The 10,442-nt window shown below is 44.1% G+C and overlaps 1 protein-coding gene across 6 annotated transcripts in view; it reads left to right on the top strand.

The window, feature by feature from the left end:
* The first annotated feature begins 2,379 nt into the window (after positions 1–2,379).
* Positions 2,380–10,442, top strand: part of SMOC1 (SPARC related modular calcium binding 1) — a 522,950-nt gene continuing 514,887 nt past the window's right edge. For all 6 annotated transcript variants that reach the window (XM_029598790.1, XM_029598788.1, XM_029598789.1 and 3 more), the window contains exon 1: positions 2,380–2,707. In XM_029598790.1, the coding sequence (XP_029454650.1) occupies positions 2,609–2,707 (99 nt within the window). In that variant the 5' untranslated portion in view covers positions 2,380–2,608. The remainder of the gene's footprint in view (positions 2,708–10,442) is intronic.

Raw genomic sequence — 10,442 nt, 5'->3', positions numbered from 1 at the left:
AGAGTAATTTGGAGGAGCTGGCAGTGGAATTACCGAGCGAGGGTAACCCTATATTACCGATGGCATGGGTGCTGGTGGTGGAATTGCCAGTGGAGAAATGGCGTGAGCTGCCACCACTGCATCTAGGCGGGTGTTGAGTCGATCCATGAAGGACGCCAAGGATTCCAATAACTGCTGTTGCTCCAGGATCTTCTGGGCCAAGCCTGGAATGGCTTGCAGGGCAGAAGCCTCTGCCGGATCTATGGCCTTGGTTTACTGTTACGGATCTGAAGGTGGACCCTTAGTCCAAGGTAGACGGCGCTACCTGAGAGAGAGTAAACCCTCTTAGGTCCCTACCGTTGGAAGGCGAGGCTAGATAAAGCAGTAGCTAACAGGTACTTCGCCACTGGAAGCCCGCGATCGCTTGGACTTAGGTGAACCTCTGAGGACTGGAGATGGGTCTGGATGCAGGCACCTCCTGCAGGTCGTGGGATCCAGACAGCTGGCGCTTCCAGCAGGTCGTAAGTCAGTCCAGGAGTCGAGGCCAGAAGAATGATCGGAAGCCAGTCCAGTGGTCGAAAACCAGAAGAATGATCGGAAGCCGGTCCAGGGGTCAAAGCCAGAAGAATGGTTGGAAGCCGGTCCAGAGGTCGAAAGCCAGAAGAATCCATCAAATGAGGAGAAGCAGGAGCAGGGAACGGAAGGGCAGGAACAGGACTGAGGAGAACAGACAGTGGAGACCCGGAACAGGAACTCGGAGCTCAGGAACAACACCAGACCAGGAGCCAAGAAACCAAGGCAAGGTCTGAGGAGCAGACCTTGCCTTTAAATAGGAAAAGGCTATTGGAAGTCCCAGGGAGGAGCTGCGACAATTTCCTGTCGTGGCCCCTTTAACTACAGAGGAGAGAGCGCGCGCACGGCTCTAGCAGGCCCAGCGGGGAGGAGCCAACATCAGGGAGGCAGGACAGCCGGAGACGTCGCCGGGCTCAGCGGCGGCTGGGACGGCCGTGAAGAGAGGCGTCGGGGGCGGCCGTCAGCAGAAGCCAGTGTCCCGAGAGCGGTCCGACTGCACTGGTGAGTGGCAGGCACCGGTCGCGGACCGCCGCAGCAGGCGGCCATGACAGAATGAACCACTAGTGCCAGTGCTCTGATCGTGAAGGAGGGATACTGGTACCTGGAAAGCATACACACAGAATATTTACACACAGTCTGCAAAAATCCTGAATTGTAGAAAGGACTAAATATTTGGAGATAATCCCCTTTTTCTCCTGCTGTGAAAAAGACATTAGGGCCAGCTCAGAGGTAATCCGTTCTGTCCTTTGGAGATTTTATCCCAGGCATGTAACATTTTGCATATCTCAGAATACAGGCCAGGTGGAGTAATTTGCACATCATTCCCTGTGGCACTGCATTGCTGCTAATGATCACAAGTGCCTGTGTTTGAAAACGAGCTTTATCCTTTAAAAGCAAATGTTCTGGGTAGCTCAATGGCAGGTGCTGTGCACTTCCATGTGGAAAGACACTGCTTTGATTCCCTGATTTGGTGTTCTGCATCCCAGGTTGGCTGGGGCTGCTGTGGAGGCATGGGGTTGTGACACCTTAGTGACCAGATATAGACCAGAAGGATCCCTGGTGCATGACCCTGGCCTCAGGACCATTGCTGCTATGACCAGACTAGGAACAGTGGGGAGGGTGGGTAATTGCTGGGTAAGTTGTGAATGAAGGCTCCCAGAACTAGAATTCCAGCCCTGGTTCTGCTAGAACTGAAAGAGAAAGGTGAAAGAATGAAATACCAGGCCAAAATAAATAAAAAGCACATTTCACTAGTGACTAATGTAGTAGACAAGTTACCTAATATTCATGCTGCTGTTTCCAATACATGACTGTGAGTATGCTGATTCTCCATTTAAAGCTTCACCCGGAATAGATGACGTAAGAAAAGAAACCCTGATTTCAGATTGTACTGGTTTGTGTTTGGTAGTTTGTAACTACGATGATAAATAGTGTGGGGGGGGGGGGGGGGGGGAAGCAGACAGTAAGCAAAATATAAATGCTTTATTTTGCTCACCAGAGCTTTGGCTTCTCACTCCCCCGGCCTTAGTTTTATTAAAGGAAGAAAAGTTTCCATAGGTACAACGAGAGAGAACCCTTTTACGGACTAGGAACCCAAGAAAGCTTTCCTGGCCAGAATTAAGGAAACTGGCAGGGGATGAGATCAATCTGTCTCCGGGATTTAAACAGAGAGCCCACAGTGCGAGTCCTAAAACGAAACAGCAGGTGGCAGTCCTGCACTCGGTGAATCTGCTGCTGCGGCTCAACCTCCCAAGACGAAGGGGGGATCAGTGTGCAAGCTTTGCCTTCCCCTCCAGCCCTCCCCTTTCCCCTGGCGGCTTTATAATGGGATTCCAGTGGCAGGGCTCAGGCTTTTAACCTGCCGGAGCTGGAGGGGGACAGAGCGCGGCTGCTCTAGGCAACAGGAGAGGCAACGGCGCTCCTCTTCGGCCACTGTAAGGTCAGAATTGGCTTCCCCGGCAGCCGCACGTGAGACGCCGAAGTCGAGGAAGGGAGACCCCTCACTCTCTCCCACTCTGTCCAGTTCGCTCTCCTTCCCTTTGGGCAGAGGGTGACCATGTTTCACAGACACTTCTCCCTGATTGTGGCTTCCCAGTTCTTCCTTGCACTGGTGCATCTTCCTGAGGCACAGAACCACAGGGCAACCGGACCTAGAGTAAGTGGCAGAGACTCCTTATGCTGTTTATATAAAGAGTTTTCATTGATACTTAAAAGTACGATGCAAGGCTGTGTTTTGCTGTCTCTTCATGGAAATAAATTAATGTCCCTTTCTAATCAACTTCATAGGCCAGTTCCTCTGAGGATTACCCCCCTCCCCCCACCGTAAGCAAAGGAACCCCCCCCCCCCCCCCTTGTACACCTTATCCCAGAATGGTCTGAATGTATGGGGGTTTCCTTGCCTGTAATTCTATAAGAGCAAACATTCCAATGATTAGTTTAACGCTGTTTTTTCCTTTTATGTCTGTTTCATGTGATTTAAATTTAATGCTGAGACTGACAGGTGTTTTACCCAAGTCCACTGCTTTGATTTTCGTGTGTGCCTTGATCTATGAAGTGTCAGTGTGGTGTCTTTTTGTTCCTTGTTTTTTTTTTTTCATCTTGTTCTTTAACCTGGCTCCTTTCAACAACTTCTTTCACACTTTTGCTTATTTGTGACAAGAGTAGTGACTGTAATGCACATTCTTTGCTGACCTATTGTCGGGAAAGTGCTGACTGCCCTGCAGAGGGACTGCTCTGTGTTAGTTCTCCCTAATATTTGTGATCTCCTAAAGTTACACTGGGGAAGAGACGCAATCTGCCAGTCTAACCAGACTTTGCCCAGATGTAATTGTTACCTTTGGACTGGGCTTTATTTAACCTGGAACTGTTTGCAATTTGCTAAACTGTGGAAAGACCTCCGGAAGGTAAAAGCAGCTGTCCAAAATGATCCTTTTCCGTGTTTACCAATTGGAATTTTATTCTCAGCTCGACTTCAGCAACCAGACTGAATGCTTACACAGAGAGATATTTCACTGTCAATAATGTACAGATTTCCAGTGCCCCTGCGTTGCTGGAATTTTATATTGTGATGGTGGTAGGGCAAACCCGTTTTTTGTTTTTTTTTATAATCTCAAGAAGTAACACCAAGAACCGAAAATGTGCGTAATAAAATTGTATTGGCTTATAAAAAAAAAAAAAGATCAGATAATAATAAATATGTTAGCATACATACCACATATATCTTACCTATACAGACCTTTATCTACACCTAGCACCCTACCATCCCAGTTCCAAAAATAAACGTGAGGATTCTGTTCTCTGCTTGGGATCTGAAAGGCAGTCCAATAATGAAACAGATTTTCAGTTCTTTTTTTTTTTTTTCTGGGGGATCCTGTGTAATGTTGTTGTAGTTATGATCTTTCCCATCCACAGACCAGCTTTTGCTCTCTAGTTCACCACACTCGCTGTTATCTCCTTAATTCCGGTTTGTTATCTATCACTTACCTGTCATCACACTTTGTTTATAGTCAGATATGTAGAAATATCAGGTGCTGTACACTGAAGGATCAGAACCACTGATGCTCAGCGGAGAATGCCAGGGCTCTTACAGCCACTGAGTACTGGTAGCAGTACTTACAAGTTGTTGTTTAGCTCAGTACTTTACTGCTGTTCCTTTAGTATATGTCTTTTGATTTTAACTTTGCCTTTTTCTTTCTGGATCACCTTCTTTTTTCCTCTCTTCCTTTTCCTTTTCTTTTGTTCTCATAGGGATATGCAAAACACATGCCATAGATATACTGTATTCTCATCAACTTCATATAACTGCAAAATCCCATATAAGGTTGAGTATAATATATTTCTTTCTGTTTATAACCTCAGTAAACACACCAATGCTACTTTCAAGAGTACAGTGTGTGCTGGATCTCTTCAGGGAAGAAAAGCACCTCTCTCTAAAAACCAGATACACGTTCTGAGCAAAAGGAAAGCAAAACAAAAAAATATATATATCTGCAAGTTTTGCAGCTGGCATGGTGGTTCACTGGCAAACATGAGACCTGGATACGACTCCTGGGTCAGGTCTTTCATTCCCTAGGCTTGTCAGGGCTAGGGATGCTGCACAGGCAGCTTTCACTGCCCCTGAGCAGAGGGCACCCCAGTCATCATGCAACAGTGACACCTAGTGACCAGCTATAGGGTCCAGGATTGCAGGATTAAGAAAGGATCATTGGTGCATTGCCTCCAGTCGAGGACTCTGGCTGCAATCACTGAACTAAAGTAAGTTTGAAGAGGATATGAAATAAGGGAAAAATCCCCAGGTACTTGTGACTGAAGGCTCATGGCACCAAATTTCAGCCCTAATTCTTATATAGCTGAAAGCCAAAAAGGTGCAGGGAGAACCTGCTGACTCCAAAACAATTAATTGCAAGGTTTGAAATGGTGCATCTCTTGTCCAAAGATTTAATCTTTTGCAGCTTCCATTAGTAAAAATAAATAAAAGATACAGAAAATATTGTGCAAACAAAGCCTTCAGCAAAGTATCCTGTGGGACTTGTTCAGTTTTTAAATGTAGCCCTTTTACTAAATTTTTATAACTATTTATTGTATCATTTAAACATGTATATTGCATATACAGTATTTCTAAAATTATACCATCAATGAATGAATGAAGAAGGGCTGTCATGCTAATGGGTATAGGGAAAGGAAAAACTGACTGCACTAAATTATCAGTGCTGGATTTGTCTCTTGTTGCTGAATGTCACCCACTTGCTTTGAGTGCCCTGCAGATCTTTGGTTGGTATGATGACTTTGCATGGATTATGCAAAGAGATTCCCTTCCTTGTTACTATCTGCGAAATAATAATAATAATTAAAAAAAAAAAAGATAAACCATAAAGCTACAGAAGTCTTGACAATATAAGTGGAAGGATCCTTTACTGTGGGGCATTGAATTGCTTCCTCTTACTTCAGCTGTGTGCAGAAAGCCCATTTTAAGGCTGCTTTATTTCATAATTTTGCACTGCTCCCATTCTCAGGTGTACCCCTCTTCCCTCCACACCCAAAGAAAGCCTACATTTGGGAGCACACAAGTGGAGAAGTGAGGTGTGTTTCACATCCTAGCTGGTAAGGTAGAATAGCTGGTAGAATAGCTGGTAGAGGCAAAATTGAAGACCATTTCAAAAATTGCATCTGCTGTTGACTTTTTCCCCAGTCCTTTCTTTCATGTTGGCCTCTTTGCAGTAGAGTATCTAGTAGTGCAGGGGTGGCCAAATGTGGTCCTCCAGAGCCACAAACAGGCCAGGTTTTCAGGATATCCACAATGAATATGAATGAAAGAGATCTACATGCACTGTATGCAAATCGATCTTATGCATATTCATTGTGGATATCCTGGAAACCTGGCCAGTTAGTGGCTCTCGAGGACCACAGTTGGCCACTCCTGTAACAGTGTTTCAAAGCCACCATTAAAACCATCACACCCCTTCTCAACCATCAGGGGGTGCTGGACTGGTAGAAGTCATTATTCCCATTAAGACTGTATGCAGTACTGTTTTTAATCAACATTTTGGTGGGTTTTAAGCAACATCTCATCAGAATTCCTATCACTGTTACCACAGCCGAGTCAACATTTTATATAATCTCCTTCTTTGTCCTCCCCCCCAGGATGAATAAAACTATCTGCAGATCCTAAGCTGTTTGCACCGGGCTGTTCAATGTCTTCTTTTCTTGCAGGTCCAGTTTCTTTCAGAGCTATTTTGGTCATTTTGACTGTGCCTGAGCTCAGGTTAATAGCGACTCAGATAGGCTGGTGGTTTACCTGAAGTGATTCTGGTAACCTTAGTCCAGCCTGGACGCCAGTGAATAGCGCTCACTCCTCTCCTGTGATCGCTTTATACCAGGGCACAGCAAGCACTGGCGCCTTGAGGGAAACCTTAATGCTGCTGCTTGTGCCTCGCTCTCTAGTGCTCTCATGTCTGGTACCTGTTTACAGAGCACCTTCTTCATGAGAAACACTTGAAAAGCAAAGAACAGTCCTGAAAAAAAAAAAAAAGAAGAAGAAGAAAAATATTGCTGCATAGACTAACAGGATGCACTGAGTGCCTCGGTAAAACAAGCTGTATGTCAGCTTGACCTAAATGTTTTGTACACAACATCTTGACGATTATCCAATCTGCCGTTCATAGCAAGGCTTCTGCAGTGGAATATAGTGGTACTGTACAATGCTATGTCCCCTTCCAGGGAGGAAATAACTCTGACATTTGTATTTCTCTGTAACTTGAAGCTCAGAACGTACCAGGAACTCCCTGTTCCCTCCTGGCAGCCCCTGGAACGAGTCTATTAAAAGGCCCCCTCCCCTCTCCATCCGCCTCCCAAGAGGTCTTGAAAGGGCTGGAGGGTCGGAGACCGCTGAAAGTAGCCCCACACCACTGAGAAAAATCCTCATTTCAATTGTATTTTCTTCCCTGAGAATGAACATTACTCTTGTAAGGCAACTCACCTTGGGGGGAAGGGTTATGCCTTCTTTCCTAGTGGGATATGCTAAACTGTTACTTTTAACCCACCCCCTTCAAAAACCCTTGATTGGTCATTCTTAGTTGTAAGCAAGCACCTTATATCGAGATGGGGGCAATTATTAGCGTTGATTACAATAGCAGCATCGTTGCAGAAACTCGACATTGCTGTCCCTGAAGAAAGTGGAAATGTGTCCGTGCTTAGTTGGGGCTGCATCGTGCAGCTCCGTTTTCTGGCCAGATGTGCAACAGCAGCAGTTCGAATGTGGCAGATTTGATTCAGTGCAAGTCATAAATCCCAGGAGGCAGGAACCCTGACGGCTGGGGAACGTGCAGGTTTTTTGATGCACATAAGGAGGACTTTAAATGAAGCGGCATTGTTTAGTATTAACCTCTTGCCTCTGGATCCTCATGTGAGATGTGGAACAGCTTTACTTTGAAGTGGAATCAGAGGGACGTTTTGGGTGTTGGGGAAGAGCAATGGCTTACCTAATTAGGAACAGTTGCATGGGAAAGCTAGACTAAAGCAAAACAGTGTCTATCTCGCAATAATAATAAAAAAATCTTATATTATTGAGTTTCAGTTGACGATAACACATTAAACATGAAGTTAAGGCAATAATACCTAGAAGTGGAGCCCCAAAGTGAGCTAAGGTTGTGACACTCAAAAATGCAATAAAGATAAGACGAACTTGCTTTTGTAATATTTGAGTAACAAAAAAATCGACTGTTTTTGAGTCACCCGAAAGTATACATTTATTTTCCCCTATACTCACATGACCAATACGATTCTAAGCAAAGCAATTTTCCTTAATTTTCTGGTGTTTAGCATTTGACTTTGTGTCCGTTTTGCTTTTTATGTTGGGATGCAGAAGAGATAAGAACAACTAAAAAGTGTAAAGGAGGCCCAGCTTCGATCACCTTTTTTTTTTTTTGGGGGGGGGGGGGGGGGAGGATAGGGTTGTGCGCTATAAAGGTACTTTCAGTTAACTCTTGTTGCAATTGTACAAGTTCAGCGCTCTGTCTCTCAGAATATGCGTCAGAAATATATCTTTGTTCATCACATTATTTCTGTACTAGCAGATGATGGCACGTGCAATGAAACCAGCTGAGAGCAAGAGTGAGCAATAATATTTGAACAGTCCTCTGATTCTTTCCTGAATTTGAGTTTGATTCTTTCCTGAATCAGCTGTGGCTTTCAGTTCCTGGACTGTGTGCAAAACACGCACCAGGGATCAAGACCTCTCCACAGCATTTCTGAGGACTTCATGCCAAAGTATAGACTTTGGGATACTTTTTCAAAGCAATAGGTAGCAGTGTAACATCTGTTGCTATTAATGGAACTGTTCACCAAGGGTTTGCCTTTGCCTTATTGGGAAATGCACTCCATGTGGCTTTTCAACCATTCCTCATGCCCAGAGATGTGCAAACCATTCGAGGTCAAACTGGAACCATGTGCATTTCAGGCTGGTTTGAATTTGTCAGGTAAAAATCTGATTCTCCTCAGATCTGTTCGTTTGGATTTTCCTTTGCTGATCTGGAAAGAGTCTGACAAATCCAAAGGTGATCCAAAAAAAAACCCCCAGATGCAATCCACTTTGGATTCTCTGACGACCTGAAGAAAATTTCCAAAGATTTGACTCAAAATCTGAAAAGTCTGCTTGCCCACTCTAGCAAGTTTGAAATATGTGCAAAATGACTTAGCTGGCTCCAAACTGGATATTAATTATTATTATTATTTTTTTTTTTTACAATTTTTCGAGTTTCACAGGACATCCATGTGTTTTCTGTCAGGCCAATTTTTGAAAGATTTGCATGTCTTTACTCAGGATCCATCCCTAGAACTTTTGAGACTGGCTGACCAGATGACCATACATGTGGATCATCCGAAATTAAAGCGCATCATTTCCCATTTGTAGGCATTTTTATTACAGCCACGTTCTCATGCCATCATAATAGAACAATTTGTTGCATTACTGATGACATCACGAGTGCTTGTTTTATCAACTGAAGAATAATGCAGAAAAACAAACATGTACTTATTAGATTCAGCTGTACCAGTCGGTCCTGTTCTTAGAGGACTGGGGTCTGCTGATATGGTTTCCCTAACATTTTCTACAGGGGCAATCTTATGGTGGGTGCAGTCAGGCCCTCAACCCCCCCCCCCCCCCCAAAAAAAAAAAATGAGGCTTTTTTATCTTAAATGGGAACAAATTAATTGCATGACACGTAAGCATATTTGTTTTAGCCCTTAAATAATGCCACATTTATATCATCAGTACATTCATAGTTCATTCATTTAACAAAGGTCAAGGGGAAGGCCCTTAAAATCTTTTGCACCAGTGCCAAATGGTGATTTGCTGCCAGGTTGCCGATCTGAAACTTTTTGTTGCTGACCTGGAACCACTGCTCCTGCCCCCACCCTGGTACTTTTTTTTTTTCTTTTTTTAGAAACTTATCACTGCCTGAGCCCTCTTCAGCAGAAGACTGCTCCAATCTTTATAATTAAAACATACTTTTGCAGGATTAGCATTGGTTTGGAAAGAAGTTTCTTCCAAGATATATACTGCTGTGGTAGTATTTCATCATTTCAAGGCTGTTTTCTAATAGGCTCAGAGTGCATTGAGTTATTTCTGGAGTGAAGTGGGGAGGGAGGGATTTGGGTTACTGAATCCTTTTCAAAATTTTGTCAACTTCTCTAGTGAAAAGACAGCAATTCAGTTTCTGTCATTAAGCTTCCCTGAGGCTTAGATGTTTTACAATGCATCTGGGTTTGCAGGAGCAATAATGGGTACTGTGGAGTTGAAACATAGTTCTTTATTCGCACACAGCTGTAGCTCATCGATGGGTCACAGGCTGGTTAAAGTTCATTTTCTCTTAAGTTTTCACCTCCTCTTGCTTCTTGTAATCACATCCAGCGTTAGAGCGTAATGCTGGATGTGGCAGGTCTGCATAAGGGTAGGAAAGTGTTTCTCTAATCCAGTGGTTCCTAAATCCAGTTCTGGAGAACTCCCAATTAGTCTGGTTTTCAGGATAACTGCAATGAATATCTGCATGCATTTTTGTCTTAGAGCCTGATTACTTTGCATAGTTTAGTTACCCTGAGAACTAAACCTATTGGGGATTCTTGAGGACCAGATTTGGGAACCATTCTGTGCCTCTTTCTGGACTGTGTCCAGGGCAGTTGGACCCGCTCTAGTTACACCGCTGGAACAACTGCTCTAAATCTAATATGTTAACCTCTTCTAGCCACTTTCAAAATCAAGAAAAAATGAGAGGCGTACCAAGGATTAAGGGAAAAGGGAGGGTAAAGCCACAGATTAGATGGGGTCTGTAGTAATGCAGTAGGAGGGGAAATGAGCAGCCTGGATGGGTCTTGTGGACATTATCTACCATCATATT

Source organism: Rhinatrema bivittatum, chromosome 4, assembly GCF_901001135.1.
Source record: "Rhinatrema bivittatum chromosome 4, aRhiBiv1.1, whole genome shotgun sequence".
NCBI classification, from domain to species: Eukaryota; Metazoa; Chordata; class Amphibia; order Gymnophiona; family Rhinatrematidae; genus Rhinatrema; species Rhinatrema bivittatum.
The sequence above is the reverse complement of the archived record's forward strand: the minus strand, read 5'-3'. Positions and strand labels throughout refer to the sequence as shown.